This window comes from Sprattus sprattus (genome assembly GCF_963457725.1).
Source record: "Sprattus sprattus genome assembly, chromosome: 13".
NCBI classification, from domain to species: Eukaryota; Metazoa; Chordata; class Actinopteri; order Clupeiformes; family Clupeidae; genus Sprattus; species Sprattus sprattus.
This window is the reverse complement of record NC_137911.1, coordinates 8285520-8308274: the sequence shown is the minus strand read 5'-3', so window position 1 is coordinate 8308274 and position 22755 is coordinate 8285520. Positions and strand designations below refer to the sequence as shown.

Here is a 22755-nt window from a genome sequence, read left to right as displayed (position 1 = left end):
ACGCTCAGAAGAGAAGAGAGACATGATGGATTTGTGGGGTGGGTAAGTTTTGGGTAGAATGAGGGAGAAGTGAAAGCTATGAATTCGCTTGCTCTAGTGGGGACCTCCAGTTTGGATAATGAGATTCTCAACTGGAAGCTTTTACTGAGTTCTGTTGTGTTGTTTGTGTCTGTGTGTGTGCCTCTCTCTCTCTCTTTCTCTCTCTGTCTGTGTGTGTCTCTGTGTGTTTGTGTGTCTGTGTGTCTGTGTGTGTGTGCTTATGTGTGTGTGTGAAAAATCACCCCCCTTGAAAAAATTCTGCTCAAAAGGCCTTGAAACACTGTTAATTGTCTCCATGGTGACCAGAAGAATAAGCCATTTTACAACTGGTATAGAAAGCTCACATTGAACACTGAGTCAAGCATCACCCCCCCACCTCAGCCCCCCCACACTAACCCCCCCCCCCCCCCCCCCCCTTCTCCCTCTTCCTAGTGCTGAAGAACAAGGTCCCCAGTCACTTTCGGGTCAGCGAGAGACCCAGGAGAATTTCCACAGCCCCTTCCAGATCTCATCCCTCCTCAATGAGCGTGGGTTGCAAAATAAACTTGTGAAAATGCCGTAAGTGGCAACAAATTGCGCAGACAATGCCATCTTTCAGCACACCGGAATGCCTGGAGAAGAGGTTGAGCAAAGAGTGGGATGTTACAGGGCCCCGCCGGGTGAAACCTTCTCCCCCGAGAGTCATGGGAACGGCACCCCCCACCCCCCGCCTTTACCCCCCTTAAAAAACACACACACACACACACACACACCCTAGTCATAACTAGCGGTAATGCATTACTAAGGGTCAGACGAAATCAGGATATGTTTTGTAGGGGTAACACCCTATGTTTCTTGACACCCCGACCCATTACAAATGGATGGAAGATGAATGACAGTTCCTTCAGGAGGGTGGCATCAACAGACTAAATAAGTGCACAGCCTACAGGCCAGAGATCAGTGCTACAAAAGAACACAGGGAAGTAGGAGGCGACAAGCTAGAAAAAGAGGAAGGAAGAAACCACAGGGCTTTTTTAATGTTGAATGATTTATTTGAAAGCGAGACATGGCGGATATATCTGCACTCCATAATGGCCTCTCCTTTGAACCGCTTACTGGGGCGTAAAGCCCCCCCTTTTTTTGCCTTCCTCTTAGTGAATCTGATGACTGAACTCTGGTTGACTCTTATTGGCGAATAATCGTTGTCACTTGCTGTCTAGCAATGAGGTGTGCGTATAGTTTATGGTTCGTTTTTTTGTTGCTCTTTTTTCTCTTCCCCTGTTTTTTTCCTCTCCCTCTCCCTCAGTCTCTCTCCCTTTCTCTCTCTCTCTCTCTCTCTCTCTCTCTCTCTCTCTCTCAGGACTTGGTGGGTGACCCCATAGGAAGCCCAAGGCTAATGCCATTCAGAAGCAAACAAAGACACTCTTTATCCCCCCCACTCCTCCCTCTCTGTCCCCAACCTCTGCCGCCTGCTATGAGCTGAGGAATCTGTTCCTGCGATGGACTCCGACCCAAAGCCTTCAGTGCGGCGCTCCTCGCCCCTGCATTTCTCTTCGGCAGACAAACACAGGAAACAATGCAATCAGCCAAGACCACAATGTTTTAAGAGGGGTGCCGGGGCGCTCTGTGTGTGTGTGTGTGTGTGTGTGTGTGTGTGTGTGTGTGTGTGTGTGTAGGGGGGGGGGGGGTGGGGGGGGGGGGGGGGGGGGGTTGTAGGAGAAAAGCCATGGCTTAGGGCATTGCCTGCAGTCTGAATGAGGAGGCCAAAGGAAAGAGAAGGAGAGGAGAGTGCTTGGCGGGGCAGTCCAACTTGCTAAGCACCGAGAGGAGATGGTGGAATAAAAGAGGAGCAAGTGAGAGATGTATTTAGCCTGAGCCCCAGCTCCATACACCCAAGCCGGCAGAGAGGAGAGGCAGCCCACCTGGCCTTGTTTAGCAGCCGCCTTGCTCCATTGGGGATAATTTAAAGCAAAATAAGTGTGAAAGTGACAGATATGGGGACTCTGAGAGCAATTTTGCCATGCAAATGAATATGGGCCTTACGCGGCGGTAATAAATGCAGCGGGTCTTTGATTGGGAATTGAAAAAATTAAAATCTGCAATGTCATTTTAAATGTGCAGAACTGGCTGGACAAATTCTATTTGAGGGGTTTGTATCCAGCGTGCCTTTCCTCACTCCTTCCTCTCTCTCTCCTCACCTTAACCCCATTTGCATTAACTGAAAATCATATTACTTAGGCTATGCATTGTTAATTGGAGCGATATTGCATTACGCCCAATATAAATCAAATGACAAATATGAACATGAATGGCAAATTCACTAATAGAGGATCATAAAACAATCTTTTTTTTAAGTATCGCTCATTAATAATTTAATTCCAATTATATCAGCATCTCTGCTCTCCTCTGGAGGAGAGCGGCTCTCATTTCTGCAGGGGTGCTTTTTCCCCTCAGCTCTGCCCCATGGAGCCTCGTCCTGTTGTGACGGATGTCGACAATAATGGAGATGTATTTGGGTGTGAGGTGGGGAGAGGAGGTGGAGGAGAAGGGGTAGGAGGAGGAGGAGGAGGAGGAGGAGGAGGAGGAGGAAGGGTGGGGAGAGAGAGAGAGGTTGCTCGGAGCTCTCCTGCTAAAAGAGCTGCTCTCCTGAAATGAGTGTGCTTGCCTCCACTTCTCCGCCGCCCCGCCATTGTGCAAGGTTCCCAGGAATGGAGTGGCTCCACTCTCTGAGCACAACACGCCACAAAAACGCTTATTTTAAAGGCCGATGGAGAGCAAAAGAGAGAGAGAGACAAAAACTAAACGGTTCCTTTTAGCTTTTCCTTTTTCTCCCAACTGCCTCTCCATTCCCCCAACTGTACTTGAGCATTTTGTAACGGCCAATTAAGAGTTGCTATTTACGGATCATTAAAAAGCCTAACTAGGAGTAGGGGGAGTGCCATCTGAGGTGGACTGAGGGAGAGAGGGAGAGAGAGAGAGAGAGAGAGGAAGAGAGCAAGAGAATAAGAGAGCGAGCGAGGAAGGAAAGAGCTACAACTCCAGGCCTCCATGCACAGGCCTTGTAGTGGGAGCGCGAGAGCGCGAGAGAGAGCGAGAGAGAGAGAGAGCGAGAGAGAGAGAGAAAGGAAAGGGGGGGGTGAAAAGAAAAGCAGTCAGAGAAATAGCGGCAATCATTTAATGCGCACGACCTCTTGCCTGGCCGTGCATTCTTTTGCCTCTGCCCGAGCCGGCAATTTGCATGGTGGGGTCTGGGTGTGCAGGAACAATGTAACCTAAATGGTAGACAATCTCTATTCTAATGAAGTGGGTGTCAAGGTCAATGTAAAAGCGCCATGATAAATGGGGGAGCATTGGGCAGCTGGAGTCAGACTGGCATCACGGGGGCTTTCACATTAATTGTGAGGCGAGGGCCACGAGGGGAGCGCAGGAAGAAAAAGAGAGAGAGAGAGAGAGAGAGAGAAGAGGAAGAAAGAGAGAGAGAGAGAGAAAGAGAGAGAGGGAGAGGAAGAGAGGGATGGCAGGGTGGGGTTTTGGGATGAATGAGGCTTGGAAATGGAGAGAATGTAAGAGACAGAGGAGAGAGGATATAGTGGGCTGGGGTAGTCTGAGTTGGGAAAGTGGGGTGGTCAACTGAAATCATTTCTGATGTTTTGTATTCGCTTTTGTACATAAAATGTTTGGTATGCGTGTGGTGGTTGTTCTTCTGGGTGCTAAATATATAACTAAAAGAGTCGGTGCAGAAAAATGAGTTCCCGTCAGGCCAGCATAGTGAGATGTGACAGTCAGAGGTAAAATGAGATTGGTGAAACAGCTGCCGTATGGAGGAGAGCTAAGAGCCATACACTGCGAATCCCCCAATCATGCTACAATAGTCAAAGAAATTAGCTCATGTAGAAATATTGATGGCGTATCAATTAGATTATAACTAATGGACTTTTAATCATTAATGGACAAAAGTCAATGGACACAAGTGACGTAATGAACAAGTAAAACCAGAAGAAATGATGACCCCAAAACCAGCCAAATGTGAAAATATCAACTCTTGAGGGAATTAGATCTATGCATAAAGGATCACGGCCTGAAATGCATTCTTTTTTGTCTATAGCCATCATCAGGCAAATAGAAATAGAATAGAAATGAGTCCCTGTGTTTGCTCAAGCAGTATATCCCAAACATGGATCCTAAACAATCCCACTCCTATGCTACAGAAGGCAGATGTAAATAAGAGACTGTGTAGGAGCATATATATATTTGAAGCCCATATGGTTTGCACCCATCTGGGGAGAGCAGATAGGTGCAGGCTGGGATAATGGAAGCGCTGGTTGTTTAATCCTACAGAGGGCGGGTCTGCAGGGGGGCCTGAGCAACTGTTTCTGCAGATTTCCCCTCAGACAGCAGGTGAGACAGACACACAGTCCCTGGGGCTCTCCACCGCACTGGAGCATGATCAGCTCCAAAGAGAGCCCAGATCCAGTGCACGCACACACACACACACACACACACACACACACACACACACACACACACACACACACACACACACACACACACACACACACACACACACACACACACACACACACACACACACGAACACACACAGGCAAACATTCATGCACACACACACTGACACACACTTACACATACACACACCACCTCAAAGGTCTGCACACACAAAGAACACATATGTGCACAAATAGACAGAAGAGACAGAGAGAAAAAGACAGAGAAAGAGAGAGACAGATAGAGACCATCCCTGACACAAATCTATGTGCACATGCATGCTCAAACACACACACACACACACACACACACACACACACACACACACACACACACACACACACACACACACACACCTCACTCATACTCACACACACACACACACACACACACACACACACACACACACACACACACACACACACACACACACACACACACACACACACACACACACCTCACTCACACACACACACACACACTCACTCATACTCACACCATTACCAGTGCAGGGGTAATGTATTGTCTGCTGGTCATTATAGAAAAATAAATCCCAAAAGATTAAACAAGGTCTTGTATCGTCCTGAATTATTGATAATGACCGACAGACTTTACATTATCCCACTTATTATGAAGTTATTGCCAAACCAGTGAAACACAATGAAATATCTCTTTTTAAGTGATTTTGTTGCGGTTTTGTGGCTATTGCTGAGAAAAAAAAATGTCTTCACGCATATATCAACATATACAATGAACAGTGAACAGTGTTGTGTATCAACATACACAATTAATTTCCGTTACAATAAGTGAATGATATGAAAGATGTGAATCAGAAGCGCAGGACCCGTTGGCATCTGGCAGATGGCAGCTGTTTGTTTTTTTTGCAGAGCCTCATTATAAGGGAGTATCAGACCTCTGAACGTTGGGGTTGCCCAGTCAAATCAATGGAACATTCTGCAGAATTCAGAAGAACCGTATAGTAACATCAAACAGAGAATAATACAAAATGTCTTATGGCCAAATATAACTAATGATGGATACTGTCATTTTATTATTAGTTGAGTCATTAATGATTAAAGAGACTCTTAATATGTAGTAGAATATTGTGTTTTTATATAGCAAGAGGAGACGATAAAGGTCAATTTTATACAGAAAGTATAAGTATGTACTAATGTGAGCGAGTGTGTCTTAATCTGTGTATGAGGGTGCATGCATGTCTGCATATGCATATGGCCACGGCCATAATACTAGTAGCCTAAAGGGTTCAACTAAGAATGCCCCAATGCTCCTTAGAACTAAATGATAAAAGGGGGTGTAATTAATCGCTTGCAGCAGTCAAATGTATTAGTGCTCAAAATCTGGTTTTCTAAGGAGAACCATGAAGAGTTCCACTGAGAACCCTTACTATATTCATCTACAGTGTTATCCTTCAGTGTTAGCATTTGTGCATGTGTGCGCAAGAGTGTTGTTTGTTGAGTGAGGGAGGACGTGTCAAATTAGGGCGGGGGATGAAAAGACAGCACAGTTTGGTTTTTCTTCTCTTCTCTTCTCTCCTTCTCTTCCTTGAGGAGTCTTCAGTTGCTGTGGCAGTCTGTCCAGCATTTTGGAGGAATGCCAGTGAGAACACGAGAAAGAAAAAAAGAGGAGGGAGAGAGAGAGAGAGACAGAGAGAGAGAGAGAGAGAGAGAGAGAGAGAGAGAGAGACACAGAGAGAGACACAGAAAGAGAGACAATAATGTTTGCTTTGCCATGCAGGAGAGCAGTTCTCCACTGCAGGATAAATGACAGAAGGCCAGGATGACATCACTGCCCAAAAATGCCTTTCTGAGTCCTCTGACATAAAAGCGTCTTAGACAGGAGGGAATGCTGTGGCACGGTGTTCATCTAATTTCAAGACATTCTAGACATATACACAGACACAAACACACACACACACACACACACACACTCTCTCTCTCTCTATCTCTATCTCTTTCTCTCTCTCTCCCTCTCTTTCTCTCTGCATCTCTCTACATCGCTATTTTGCTCACTTTCTCCAAGTTCTATATCTATCCATCTCTTGGATTCTTCCATCTCTGCTTCAATGCCATGGGAGTGTTTGCTCACAATTAGCAGCCCCAGCCCCTATCGCTGCCCTCTCGGCTTTCACGCTGGAAGAGTAAACTTTCCACGCAAATCCCACAGTGTTTCCTCGCAGGCAGAAATGCTAATGGTACCATCCCATTTCTCTGGCTGCAGAGGGAAATGTGCTTTTAAGAGAGATAGGGAGTGAGAGAGAGATAGGGAGTGAGAGAGAGAGAAAGATGGAAAGAAAGGGAAAGAGAGAGACTACAGTGTAACACTTAGGAACACCATGGGAGAATAGACTGAGAAATAGACAGAGAAAGAAAAAAGTGTGTGTGTGTGTGTGTATGTGTGTGTGTGTGTGTATATGAGAGAGAGACAGAGAGAAATTGACAGACAGATGGGAAGAGATAAATACAGAGAGAGAGAGAGAGAGAGAGGGTGGGAGAGAGAGAGAGGTGGAGGCAGAGGGAGAGGACGACAGAGAGAGAGAGAGGCAGAGGGAAAGGACGAGAGAGAGAGAGAGAGGAGAGAGAGAGAGAGAGAGAGAGAGATGGCGTGAGACAGAGAGAGGCTGGCGATAGATAGTGAATCTAACTAAGTGATCCCGGAGAAGAGTGAGCTCTGGCTGGAGGATTATCCACTGGAGGCGAGGCGAATCCTCCGCGCGCTGCTTGCCCTCCCGTTCCCTGCGGCCCAGACTTCATACACCAAATCTGAGCACGCCTCTCCACTCCTCGTCCCCAGCACCACTTTAAAAACCTGCAACCAGCGCACTGTCAACTGCTAACAGACAAAGCCAGCACAAGCCACTTAAACCATCACACAAATACATGCCCTGGTCAGCTCCAACCAGACAAAACAAAAACAGTATCTGCCATATACTCGCATCCCACTGCAGTCTGGGCAGTCTGAACCACATGCCCTATCACCCGAGAAACCATGGCCTTTGCCAGTGATCTCTGACATACACACAAAGGAGTCTCAGTCCAGTTTGCTTTCTGGAACGCATGAAATAACTCCTCTTTTCAAGCCATTTTGCATCAAAACAAAATAAAACCAGGATCATCCCCACTCTTCTCTAAATCTTCATAAACTAGCTTGTGCACCAGTTCCATTGTGTTGTAAGTGTTCAGAAATCAACGTGGGCCATAGTCTTAGCCTTTGATTTCAAAGCAGAATTAGCCTCATGGTTCAAATGCCACCACTGACCCCAGAAAGGCAGGGCTTCCATCGGAAGACTTTGTAACCCGAGAGCACTGCAACACAATAGCATTTTGGTGTCTGAAACGGGAAACGCCTGACTAAACTTTTGCCGAAGTCTCAATCCACCCCCCCCCCCCCCCCCATGCCTTAACACACAAACAACTAAGTCCCATTTCCCCTCAGGGTTGCCCACAAAGCTGTTTCCAATACCGGGCCCCTGAACGGCCCCATTCACCCCGTTGTTAGCCGTGCTCCCGCAACGACTACGCACAGCGGTCTTAATCCCCATTCCGCTACATGGGACTAGTCTCCATCCAAGTTCCCGCTCTGCAGCGCGTACATGCTACCCTCTGTCGGACTTCACCGCATGTGAGAGCAGTCAGACCCGTCTGAGCCTTATTGTTCTGTGATATTACACAAAGAGGGGTCAATCCCATTGTTTTGCGGCGGGCTCTCAAACTAACTCTGCGGCACTGACGGAGGAAGTCACATCGACTTGCCCCTTCAAGAGGAGCAAAAGCTAGCGGGCCTAGTTCCCCTCCACTCTTGAGAAAACACAATTATTTGACCAGTATTAGGAGTGGGTTTATATATTTTTTTTACGTTAATTGATTTTGCAATTCTGTAATTTAACAATCCAGCTGAGGCAACATCAACAATTAGAAATCCCGTCGACTACCATCTTCATGGCCCATTGGTCCCAGAACTTCATTAAATCATTTTCGGCTTTGCAAAATGCGTGCTCTGTTGCTATTTGCAAATCATTTTGATCTTTAAGCAACCCAACCCAGTTTGGCTCCATGATCTCTCCCCCTTTACCAGTGGTAATAAAAAGAAGAGAGGAGGACATGTACTTATATAGCCCAACACACACACACACAGACACACACACACACACACACACACAGACACACACACACACACACACACACACACACACTCACAAAGCTGCCTCCCATTCTTCCTGGCTCAATCAGGTATATCACTCTTCTATCCACAGACCATCAACCCATAAAACCCACGGACGACGAGATGAAGCAGTGTGCGTTAATAACTCAGATGCACGTGATGTTTTTTCAACGGAGATTTCATTGCCATGGAGCATATTGCGTTTGGTGGGGCTGCGTGCCTCCCCACGGCGCACGGCGCACAGCTGCGAAGGCTTGCAGGAGCGCCGCTGCACTGCACTGTGCTGTGCTACTCCGATATTGATGGAAAGAGTAAAAGTGAGGCCAGAGCTTTATTAATTAATCTCCTAACTAACTCCCAGCACCGAATTGAGCCCAGGCAGACAGACTTGTAAATGATATGCTTTGCTCTTGTCAACAACAATATTTGTATTTCTGAATTATGCATACGGTATAATGGGTCTGCCCATCCAAACTGCTGACAACAGAAATATCCATCTGCTCTGCTGGAGAAGTTCAGGCTCTCAGGAGTCTCAGACTACCACTCGCTCAACTTCACAATGCCGGGCTTATTTTCAAGAATGACCCTTTTCTATCATTTCCAGTCTACCGGAAAAGACACGCATGAGTTTAAATAATGATTGAATTGAGCAAATGGAGTGTGGTTGTCAGTGTATATTTTACAATAAAAAGCAGTAAAATCAAGTGTACCTGCCTGTCTTAAGGGAAATGGGTGAAAGAATGACATCTGGTGGTGGCTTTAAGCAATACACTTTGGCTGATTGTCTGGCCTTATCTTTTTCTGCCATAACTGAACTGCAAGTCCAGACTGTATAGCAAGGCAAATGATGATATGTGACTAAAACATAAACAAAAAATGCATCAGTAATGTACAGGTATTCAAAGGAACATTCAAAATGATAACACATTTAAAATAAGATTATGTATGAGTGATCTTGAGTCTGCATGTATAATATACTGTATATATACAGTATATATATATTATATTTCATATGTATTTATCTTATATTTTATACTTTTTTATTTACTTATCTTTAATCAGAAACTACACACAACATCTTTCATGTCCATGTCTCAGAGGTCAGTCTACTCACATGTCTGAGCAGTCATCCCACAAGGCTGTATTTGAGCTGCTTTTATATGTACTCTCCAGAGGACAACCCAGAACATCACCCCGCACACACACACACACACATAAACACACACTCACAGAAAGAAGACATCCTACAAAAATATTTCATATCTGTCCTGACAAGCTGCTCCAGAAACCTTGATCCACATACGCAGTCAAGCTCTAGAAACCTACACACACACACAAACACAACCTGAAAACATACACACAAACATAACACACACACACACACACACATAAATACACACATACACACAAATGCACGAAACAGACAAACTAACCCATATACCCACACACACACACTCACACACACACACACACACACACACACCCACACACACACACCCACACACACACACACACACACACACACACCCACACACACACACAAACACACACACACACACACACACACACCCACACACACACACTCACACACACACACACACACCCACACACACAAACACACACACACACCCACACACACACACAAACACACAAACACACACACACACACACACACTCACACACACACACACACACCCACACACACAAACACACACACACACACACACAAACACACAAACACACACACACACACACACACTCACACACACACACACACACCCACACACACAAACACACACACACACACACCCACACACACAAACACACACACTCCACACGATAACTAGACCACAGAGAGCATCCTCTCGAGGACGGCACAGCATCAAACCAGCCGTACACCTAAATCTATCCTTTCAAGTGTTGTTATGGCAACATCTAAGTTAACTCTGGCGAATTAAAGCGAGTTGCGGATCGATGATGAGAATCCCAGTGGCTCTGTCTCTTCACATATTAAATTACATGTCAGGGCATCACCTGGTCTCCTGGACCAGCTGGCTACAGCAACACGCTTCTCTTTCTCTTGTCTTTCCTTTCTTTTCTCTCCCTCCTATTTCCCTTTGTCTTCCCTACTCCTCTCTTCCACACCCGCTACAGCTTAATTGCTCATCTGGGTTTATGCAGAAGGGGGAAAAAAAGTGAAATTCATCACCCCAAAGAAGATGGAAATGGAGAGAGCAAGAGCATGGTGGGGTGGGGGTGGAGGTGGAGGCGGGTGTGTGTGTGTCTGTGTGTGTGTGTGTGTGTGGGGGGGGGGGGGGGGGGGGTGTAGTGGTGAGGACAAGGCAGATCTTAACATAATCTTAGCTTTCAGCAGGCTGTATACGTTGACGATTCTAATAAGCACAAGCCTGTATCAGAAGGACCCAGGTTGAAATCACATGCATGCACATGATACCATTTGCATGAAGTCGATCGGGGTGTTTTTTTTTTTTTTCTTGTAAGAGGGAAGGATTACTCAAGGTGGAAGAGGGGATACAAGGGAGAAGGAGATCAAAAGCACCTTTCTCACGTCTTCATGCTTGTTGCTTGCTTGTGGGGTTGGATGTGCGTGTGTGAGTGTGTGAGTGTGCGTGTGTGTATGTGTGTGTGTGAGTGTGTGTGTCAGACGAGTGACGACTGGGTTCTAGAGGGGGCATAATGAGCAGGTGTGTGCAGATGGGAGTGGAAGGGCTTCTTCAGGAGCAACACACACACACACATACGCGCACACTCGCAAAATTATCACACACACACACACAGACACATATGATGCACCATGGGCTGTGCCAAATGAGAATCTCACAGTGGGGGAGACCAGGATAAGCACTGTAATTAGCTGGACTCCAATGGAACAAGCCACAGGCCTTCAGTAGTAAGTACCACAGCTAAGAGAGGTAGATAGATGGAGAGAGAGACGAGGAAACAGAGAGATAGAGAGAGACAGAGAGAGAGAGTGAGAGAGAGAGAGTGAGAGCGATAGAGAGAGAGTGAACACCTGCATGTTATGGTTAGAAGTTGTTTTCCATTTACAAATGAAATACATGGGATGGTGTTTTTTATGATGGTGGGGATGTTTGAGTGGACTGTTGCATGTATGATGTTCCTCTATTGTAATAACGGCTGTTTATTTAACACACTTAGGGTATTAGAAACGTTTGCTTGAACATACATTTAAAACATGATGTTTCTTCACAATCTAATCTGCAATGTTTGTCACATGTATTAGATCAACGACATCAAGAATCTCTTTGAAACAGGGTGACCCCGTTGACCTTGAGGAAGAGCAGAGAGCAGTGGCTGCTGGGATAATGGAGGACTCGGAGTAATAGCTCTGTCCAAATCGGAGGTCAGGAGCAGTGGGGACGGAGGAGCAGGGGGGCTCTGAGCTCCGCGACAGACTTAAGCGAACAGACTGAGCGCTCCACATGGCCGGAGCCTTTGAGGTGTCAAAGCTGTGATTGGTGCCGTTTGAACCCTCAGATAGAGCTACCGAAGGGGGCGAGAATGGAGCGCTGTCACACAGAGAGAGAGGGAGAGGGAGAGGGATAGAGAAAGAGAGAGGAGAGAGAGTGTGTGTGCGCCATACGACTCAGCTCTGAAGCTGAGACACAGTCGGGGGGAGGATGACCCCCCCCCCCCCCCCCTCCCCTGCTACCTTCATGACAATCTGATGCTTCTCTTCATCTAGTCCAGCATGTCTCTCACTACTGTCACCAAACACATTCTATCTATCTCTCTCTCTCTCTCTCTCTCTCTCTCTCTTTCTCTCTCTCTCTCTCTCTCTCTCTCTCTCTCTCTCTCTTGCTGTCTTCACTGTTTCATAATTCATAAAGACATTGTCTAGACTGTGGTTTGTTATGCGGTTCTGACACATAAACCCTTATTTAGACCCATTATAAACACAGTGTTATTTTAACACTTCCCTCCAAATATTAATATGGCACTTAATATCCTGTTGTAAAGGGATTAAATATGGGGGTGTTGTGGCCTCTGAGTCCTGACCTCTCTTTAGCTGATCTGTAGTCAGTGCGGATTGGTTTACGCCTGTCAGACTGGCTTAGGGATGTGAGTAAGATGGCTGGCCTCAGATCCCCCTCGCTCACACAGGGCAGCTGGGCATAGTTTGATCTCTGCTTCTGCATCCTAGAACTACAAGGCTTGTTGCTTGTTGCATCTCTCCCCTGTGGTATGACTCCCCCCTTTTTTTTCTTCTTTTCTTTTTTTTCGTTCCCGCTCCCCCCTCTCTTTCTCTTTTTTTCTCAGAGCCCATTCGCATTGCAAGCAGCCATCTGGCGCGTATAGACACATGGGCACACACACAAATTTACACACACACACACACACACACACTCGCACACAAATGCACACACAAACACACATTCGTTCCCATACATATATCCACACACTGACACAAACACTGACTCACACACACACTCCCTCTCTATCTCTTACTCTCGCTCTCTCGCTCCCTCTCTCTCTTTTCCCATATCACTCCCTCTCTTTCTCTTTCTCTTTCTGTCTCTCTCACACACACACACATACAAACACACACTCAAAGCGCATTAGCCAGGCCCAACACTGGGCTCTTTGTGTTGCGGTGCTGGCATCACACCCAGAGCCGGTGGAGAATGGAGAATGGATGGGCTGCTGAGTGAGTGAGTGGCTATCTGGCCGTAGCTGCAGCGAGCTGGATGATGTAGATGGAGGTGAAAGGGAAGTGAGGTTTGATGAGTGGGGGATGGGGGCAGGCTAAGCCGGGGGTGGTAAGGGTGGGAGGTGGTTGGGGGGGGGGTTGTAAGGTAAGTGGTGCTTTGCCAGCGTGGGGTAACAGTACTGAGAGATCATCAGTAGGCTGAGCTGACACCGGGCCAGGATGAGGCTCTGTGTCCATCAGCAAGTTTCACTGCTGGCCACCTTCATAAAACTGCTAAGAGAGTGCACTCGCAATGGAGCGGGTTCACTGGCAGTGTTTTCAGAGGCGTTGTTGTTTTTTGCCCAACTAAATCACTGAGGTTGTTACTCAGAGAAACAGTCAAACACACAAACACACTCGGGCACATGCACACACTCACACACAGTTGCAAAACGCAAGACATAACAGAAATGCATGTAGAAATGAACACAAACAGTGTAGCGTCAATACAACTTCCCTCAAACACACAAACAGAGAGGGAGAGAGAGAGCAAAAAGAGAAAGAGAGAGAGAGAAACACAAACTTTCCCACCCCCTAGTACCATCTCTCCGGAGCTCTGATAAGTGACCATGTTTTTTTCCCTCCTTCTTCTTCAATGAAAAGGCGCCTCTTCGCCTGCCAAGCCGCATAAATTGTTGCAAGCTGTCCCGGAAGAGTTTTATTAATTGTAAGTTTGGGGTGAAAAAAACTTTTGTTTACTTTTGGAAGTGACACTGGCGTTGCCTGGGCGACGGGCTCAATCCGAGCATTCTTGAAGCACACTGTGGCTTTTAATTGCGGTCAGACCTATTCACGCTGACCGAGCCAGCAAGAAACACTTCAGAGCACCACTACAGAATGGGGGGGAGTGGGGGAGACGGCCTCTTGCGCATTCACCGCGCCGCAAAAACAACAGACGCCATTATCAACAACACAGCGCAACAGCAACAGGACAATGCAACAGAAATCAACAGATAAGGAGATTATTATGTTTGGAGGCTTTTTATCATCAAACATCGGAGATTAAATTATCTAAGATTTTTTTGTAACACTGACTTAATGTTGCTGCTCAGTTCATGGATGCACTGCATTGCTTTTGCCATTGTCATTCTGCGTTTGTGTAATTGTTTGTATATGTGTATGTATGTGTACGTTTATGTGCATACATTTTATGTACACGTGTAAGTATATGTACACTCTGCATCTGCATATGTATACTCTGTGTGTTTGTCTGTGTGTGTGTGTGTGTGTGTGTGTGTGTGTGTGTGTGTGTGTGTGTGTGTGCGTGTGTGTGTGTGAGAAAGTATGTGTGTGTAAGAGTGTGTGTGTATTCAGTCAGTGTGTGTGCACTAGATTAGAAGGTTTATGCATGCATGTAATGTATGTGGACGTTTAATGCGGGGTCCTCTGTGTGTATTGCAAATGGGCATATACAGAGAGAACACAGGTGAGGAGATGCCTGACAGATGGAAACAAGACCAGAGATCAGGGAGAGGGAGAGAGATAGACAGATAGAGAGAAAAAGAGAGAGACACAGAGAGAGAGAGAGAGACAAAGAGACACTGAAGAGAGAGTGGACAGGGAAAAAAAGAATGAATTAATGACCAAAAAGGAGAGCTTGAGAGCAGACTCTTCTGGACAGAGCAGACCAGTACGCCAGCAGAAGAAAAGACAAAAATAAAGCTAAAGCATGTAGAGGAATATACACAAGAAGACTGGGCTTCAGGAACACAAAGGAATAACACACACAGAGGAATTAAGAGAGAGAGAGAGAGGGAGAGAGAGCAGTGGAACATGGGCATGACATTAAAGGCCAGCTGCTTCTGCTCTTCATAAAACACATTTCTGCATCCCTCTGTCTCCCTTTCTCTGTCATGGCATAAAACACACACACACACACACACACACACACACACACACACACACACACACACACACACACACACACACACACACACACACACACACACACACACACACACACACACACACACCTGCTGTATTAAGTCTCCACAGTCCCTATTATACAGCAGGTCTACTGTATGCATACCATCACATACTCCAGTTCACTAAGGACATGTTACACTCCCACACAAACACATGGACACACTCACCACACACACACACACACACACACACACACACACACACACACACAAACACACATGGACACACACACCTTTTCTAGCCTCTGTTACACTTATATTACTTACAAATGTATATATTCTTGTATCACACACGCTCACACTCTTTCTGTCCCTTTGCAAACAGACACACAAACGCAAACAAACAAACACACACACACACACACACACCTGCATTCCATCTCATCCCATTTCCTTCCCTCAATTTGCATGGCATGAATCTGATGCCGTTGTAACAGCTGATGCAGACAGCTCGCCCTCTCGAGTGTTCTCCGTGCAGAAACACTTCCCACGTGCCTGCCACAGCCAACCGAGAAGCCAGCCGCAATTCAGCCCTGTCTGTCTGTGTCAGTGTGTGTGTGTGTGTGTGTGTGTGTCTCTGTGTGTGTGTGTGTGTGTCTCTCAAACCAAATGACTTACTTCTTTGCCTCAGCCTGACGCACGCAGTTACAACTTCGAATTTTTCCCAGCAATTATATCCAATTTTGGTTTATTTCAAATGAGAATATAATTCAGTTTAAAGGATGTCTTGGCGTAAAGAAATACTACCTAAAAAGGAGAGAGGATGAACTACTAAATGAATGTGGCGGTCACTGGCACTTGGCAAGGTTCCTGGTGATTGTCCGACAACACTATTTCTGTCCTTTCCAATGTCAGTGCTGCATTAATATGAGCAAGGAGACAAGTGCAGCCGCTAGGAAGAGAAGGACAACAGCTCAAGTGCTCCTCAAGATGGATTTTTTTTATATCACCATTCATATTAAATGTATGCCATTCGTAGTTCAGTTCTTTTAAATAGGAAATTACAGAACTCAGGATAAATAGATGTCACACAAAATCACATAAGCAATGTTAATCTGTACTGATAGTCCCTTTGAATAAAAGTGCTCAATGAATACATGTAAATGTAAATGCAACTGTTAATGTTACAATATCCAGTGACTCATTTGAAGTATGTGTTACTGGAAGTTAAACACACTAAATCAGTGTAAAAATATGGGAATAAGGATATATTTTCAGCTTGGAAGTAAAGTGATACGGGTTTGACAGGTAGCTTTCACAGGCAGTGTTGGGCCTTGCTAATGCTCTTTGAGTGTGTGTTTGTACGTGTGTATGTGTACGTGTGTATGTGTCTGTGTGTGTGCGTGTGTGAGTGAGAGAGAGAGAAAGAGAGAGAGAGAGAGAGAGAGAGATAGAGAGATAGAGAGAGAGAGACATCTCTACCTCAGCTTCATCTGTAGAAGAAAGAGCCAAATCTTTTGATTTATGATGCATAAAGGGCTAACAATGTTTAATACACAGCGGCTTTCAAAGACTTACAACACCACTTTTTCACCGCTACCACTTTTACATTTTTTTTTGGTTGAAAAGATCAACATTGACTAAAAAGACAAAAAGAAAAAAGATTCCTTTAGGGCATATATGCCGACTGGAACGATGGGAATACTCGGGAGCAGCTCAGGCTTTGATCAAGGAGGCATCAGAGTGCGGACGATAACGCTGATATATATTTGGACTGTCAGGAATCACTAAGAGCTGATCTGAAGTCAGAGTATGCAGCAAATGTTTCCACCACAGAAGCATTCCTAACAAGCGCCGTTTCTGACTGATGTTTTGACACTAATTGTGAAACTGACAACTGGGGGTCAATTTGTTAGAACTGGCAATAGTGTTTGAGGGGTTCTTCTATTTTTTATGGCTTTTTATGCAGGGTTGATTCCCAAAACAGTCAGAGATCTCTTTTCAAATAACTGCTACTGTGCATCCCAATGTCGATACTGGGAAGGAGAGAGAGGGAGGAAGACAGAAAGAGAAACAGAGTGTATGTGAGAGAAAGAGAGAGCGAGAGAGCAAGTGAGCGAGAGAGCAAGAGAGAAAGAGAGAGAGAGGGAAAGAGAGAGAGTTATGAGTGTATTATTTCAGCGAGGGAAGAGAAATGCAAGTCTTTCATAACAGCGAGATAAAACAAAAGGAAACGCGGGTGCTATTTCCTACTTTATCACTTACTGTAAGATATGACTAATGGTAAGGTCAATATGCAAGATGAGAGAGAAGATTAGTTTCGACCTTGCCGGTGACCTCTGCAGTTCCACAGATGAAAATGTGAGTGTAGCGGGGGAGGAGGAGAAGTGTGTCTCTGTGTGTGTGGAAGGGGAGCTGAGATGGTGTGTGTGTGTGTTTGTGTGTGTTTGTGTGTGTGTCAGGAAGGGTAGAGGTATGGGGGGGAGGGGGGGGGGGGGGGTTGCTGTTGGCTAGCTCTTCCTCGTCATTATGTTGTTTCCAGTTTCTGAAGGTGGTTATTAATTTTATTTCTTTATGATTCACAATCTGCTCTTTTGAAATATGCCATATGCTCAGAGCAATTCAAGGATGACGAGTGTCAGGATCGCTCCAATAAAACTGGCCTAAATGAGCCTGATTTACGGCATGTGCCTCCTAGCATTCCCGATCCGCTCTCCCTCTCTCTCTCTCCATCACAACTCTCTCCCTTCCCCCTCTTTCTTTCCGTCTGTCTTCCTCTCTTTTGTTCCCACCCCTGTACCCCGTCTTCCTCTCCTAACCTCCTTTTTGCTTTCTACCCTTCTTTCGCTCTCACCCTCTTTTTTCATTTTCACCCTCTTACTCTGTCTCCTTCTTGTTTCCTCCATCTTGCTTCTTCTCTTTTTCGGTCCTTCTCTCCCTCTCTCTCTATCTCTTCCCCACTCTCTCAACCAAACCTCCGAGCACCTTTCCAGTACAACAGAATCCACAATCGGGCCCTTTTCTCTATTCCATGCTGCGTTACCCACAGCAACAAGCGGAACAGGTGCGGACACATCAAGGTAAGGTAGTACATATTACAGCGAGCGAGGCAGGTAGTACATATTTATTAGCACGGCATGCACTGGGTGATCAATATCACTGCCCAAAATAATTTTGTTTTAATCATGGACAAACATATTGACTTCATCCAATATGCCTTATTTTATCTACCATTAAAAAAAATGCATTGAGATGTGTGTGTGTATGTCTGTGTGTGTGTGTGTTTGTGTGTGTTACTGTGTTGCGTCCCAAAAAACTGCTATCGCTTCCATGCTGCTTCCGTTGGCTTCTCTCCCACTTTCAACACTCTCTATCTCTTCCATTCTTTTTTTTCTACTCGCACTTCTGGTCTCTGTGTCCTTCCGTGTCCCCTCAGAGAGTGCCTGAAGGACAGCTGAGTGGAAGTGAGACCTCGACTCAGAAACACACACACACACACACACACACACTCCGTCTGTGTTCCCTATTGGTTGTGGATGCGCTCGACTCATTAATGTCCACATATCTCTTTTCCTCTTTCTGTCTCTCTCTTTCTCTCTCTCTCTCTCCATTCCTTAGTTTCTCCTCCATCTGAAAGGATATTTGACTTGATGAAATGAGGTCTGATGGGATGTGATAAGGCAAGCTCTGCAGTAATCAGGCTGTACAGCGATAAAGGTGAGAGAGGTGACAAGAGAGTGTGTTTCTGCAGACTACAGACTGCACAGATGTACAGAGGAAGAGAGGGAGAGAGAATGAGAGAGAGAGAGAGAGAGAGAGAGACAGAGAGAGAGAAGAGAGAGAGCAAGAAGTTATGAGTTTGGAGGGAGGCAAATCTGACAGTTGGTTGGTATTCACATCCTTCTTGCCCCTTGTGTGTGTGTGTGTGTGTGTGTGTGTGTGTGTGTGTGTGTGTGTGTGTGTGTGTGTGTGTGTGTGTGTGTGTGTGTCCGCTCACTAACCTTGTAGAGGTGCTGCTGTTGTTCCTCAGACATCATCAGATCATGGCTGTCCGTCACAATAGATTCCATGTCCATCAACCAATCCCACAGCTCCTGGTACTCTGTCTCAAACTCCTGTAGACTGCTGGGAAATGAGAGAGAGAGAGAGATGGAGAGAAGGAGACATAAACAGAAAGAGTGTGTTAAAGAAAGAGAGGTAGAGAGAGGGAGCGAGAGAGAGGAAGAGATAGGTGAGGTAGAGAGAAGGAGGGAAGAGAAACAGGCAAAGGTAAAGATAGAGAGAAAGAAAGAGAGAGAGGTGCGGTTATCACCCTTACACAGTGCCCAAATTGCAGCACTGAGGGTTGGATGGGAAAGCTCTGTGTTCAGGTGTTTTGCCGAGGGAATATTTGACAAGCGGTGGTAAATTGTTCCCGGCCCCGGTTAGCTGCGAGGGCAGGAGTGTGTGTGTGTGTGTGTGTGTGTGTATGTACAGGTGTGTTTGTGTGTGTGTGAAGGTGCAAGTGTATGTGTGTATGTGAGAGACAAACTGCGAGTTTGTGTGTGTGTGTCTGTGTGTGTGTGTGTGTGTCTGTGTATGTTTGTGTGTGTGTAAGAGAGAGAGAGACTAACTGTGTGTGTGTGTGTGTGTGTGTGAGGAAGGTTTGAGTGGGCACACAAGGGATCTTTAACCTGGCTTGTGAGTGACATTCCCCCCTGCCTGAAACATCTTAATTAAACATGACTTCACCTCTCTATTTTGAACACCAGACCCTCCGCCCAAACATGAAAGAACATCAAATATGTATGAAAGAGACAGGGACGATTGGGCATGCCTCAATACAAACACACACACACACACACACACACACACACACTCACACACACACACACACACACACACACACACACACACACACACACACACACACACACACACACACACACACACACACACACACACACACACACACACACACACACACACACACACACACACACACACACACACACACACACACACAAAGATTTGCACACATTAGTGTCAAGGGTTTTTGTCAGATTTCTGACCTAGCAGGGTGACTGCATGTTTATAAACATTAGTGGGGAAATTGTTTTGAATTCATATGGCTTTGGATGATTTGACAGTTATGTCAGGCCATCGCCTTTTTTCTTGGCTCCAATTTAACAAAAAAACAAAACAAGCAATCCAGTGTGTTTGTCCCAGGAGGGGGAAAAAGGTTGAAAACTATGAATGAAATTACATAAATAACTGTTGGAGAGTAGGGTGGAGGGGAAGGGGGTTGTTATGAACCCATCTTTTTTTTCGGTTTTTCTTTTTTTTTCTTTATTTCAATTTGATGCAGCGGCAAAACTAAACAGGAGGAAGAGTGGGATCGTGTTTTCCTTCAACGTATGTAATTTGAGCGAGCATGGCGGCACACGGAGTATTAGCATTCTCAAACAGACGTTGATGAAACAAAACGATGTTGGGGGAAATATGAATATTTTAGTTCTGGTTGTGCAGGAAGACATTGATCATAACAAAACAGCCAAGACAGCGAATAAGAAACACTATGATGCAGATGCCTTTGAGAGGATTCACCCTACGGCATTGTACTCCACATCTGATTACAAATCTCAATACGTGTCTCCTCTTGTAAGTTAAACAGACAAACTACATTACAATATTCCTTCATATTGTTTCCCCCCCCCCAACCCCCCAAACAACAACTAAATGTTTGTAAAACAAGAACTCTGGAGGGATTTACGTAAACAAAAAAAAAGCACATAAAAAAGGAAGGAGACTGGGTGAATTCCTGAAACGGCAAGATCTAGTTAATAGGGCCTCTGTGCTGCTCTCAGCGCTGTCAGGCTCGCTTTGGATCTGCAGTTCTACAAGTGTACAAACCACTTACATCTCCTCATCTTAAGAGCTTTGATTTTCATAGTTTATTTGAGCCCTTTTTGCCTCTCACAGACCCCATGCCTGCGCTTCGCATCTGCGCTATGAATGCTGAGGAAGTACCCAGCTCTTTCACCAAACAGCTATTAAAAAGAAAGCGGCAGGCAACTAAACTGAAATCAACAGTGGAGCAGGTCTCTTTGCCATTGACTCGCACCAGAGGCCCACTGCGGTGCAAATGGACTCGTCTCCCCTCCCTTCCCACTTTCTATTCTTTTCTGATCCGTTTAACATCAATCTGCCCCCCCCCCCCAGAGTCGTGCCCGCCCAGTGGTGAAGCACCCCGCGAATGGCGCCTACTGTATCTCATTCATCATCGCCGCTCCCGCACGACCAGCAGCCGCGTCACGCTGAGCAATGGCCGAGAAAAGGTTGGATGGCGTATTGACACTCCTCGCATCACACTTACCGTGACACTTTTATAGAAAGAGCTCGCTAATGTATGGTGTTAATCCTCCTTTCATACCTCAACCCCCCCCCCACAACTCTCTACCAGTCCACCCTCTTCGAGTAGGAACTCCTCACTTCCTCCAGTTGTGTTTGAACAAAAGCCAATGAGCCTCCTCCTCCTCCTCTCTCTCGCCATCTCCCTCGGATAGAATCTCTTTTGATTATTCCATGCTGAATGGCAGCTATCCGGTGTTGATCAGCTTCAAGGTTGCCAGGCGCTGCCACAACGCAGACAGGCCCTGAACGATGGCGGCTGGGCAAGGAGAGGCAGGGGCCCCCGCGATGGATTCCGACAGCTCCTCCCCGAAGACGTCCCCCCCCCCCCCCCCCCCCCCCCCCTCGCTAAAGGTAAGGGCCAAGGAGTCAAAACAATGAATCCTTGAGCAGCCGAGCCATCATTAAAATTCAAAGGATCATTATGTTTTTTTCTCAAAATAAATCATTACAACGAGAGGCTTAAAAGGATTAAAACGACGCTTGATTCTGAGCCAAGGCGGAGAGTCGAGTCCGGACTCAGGGAGTTCAAGCTCACCCTGCCTCACAGGGCGAAGGAGGGAAGAGATGGAAATTTACTAAGCAAGTGCTGAATAATTGCAGTTCCCAAAAGGAAACATTCACTGTTTATTCACAATTATATTAAGCCGGTGTAAGACACTGTGTTTGTGAGGGGAAAACAAATTAACATAGCAAATTGCTTATATCATACATTGCACCTGAGTGCACAAGCTGGTCTATTGCCGAAAACTTTGAAGCCCCTGCATTAACCCTTGAAACCTGTAATCTCTTAAGTGGCGTGATGATGAATTGCATTGGATTGTGATCATACAATGCAAGTGCAGTTAGACAGTTGTACAATGCACTATATTAGAGAGCACCTTCATTTTGTTAAAAGTTAAGCAAGTTAAGACCTTTTTACTTTTTTCCTGCTTTATTGCTTTTAAAAAATTTACTTCAAGCACCTTTCTCGTTTGTCCTTGTCTGGATGCCTATTTTGGGATGTCTTGGCAGGGTCCCTGGCTGAGGCACCGCCCCTTAAAAAGTGAGTCCTTGCTTAAGTATGTT

The 22755-nt window shown here is 45.8% G+C and overlaps 1 protein-coding gene across 1 annotated transcript in view; it reads right to left on the bottom strand.

Moving 5' to 3' along the window:
• The window catches only part of akap6 (A kinase (PRKA) anchor protein 6), a gene marked incomplete at its 5' end in the record, with an annotated part of 112420 nt that overhangs the window by 28869 nt on the left and 60796 nt on the right, over nt 1-22755 (bottom strand). Inside the window, one exon of the mRNA XM_080850154.1 lies at nt 19299-19422. Coding sequence (XP_080706280.1) covers nt 19299-19422 — 124 coding nt within the window. The remainder of the gene's footprint in view (nt 1-19298; nt 19423-22755) is intronic.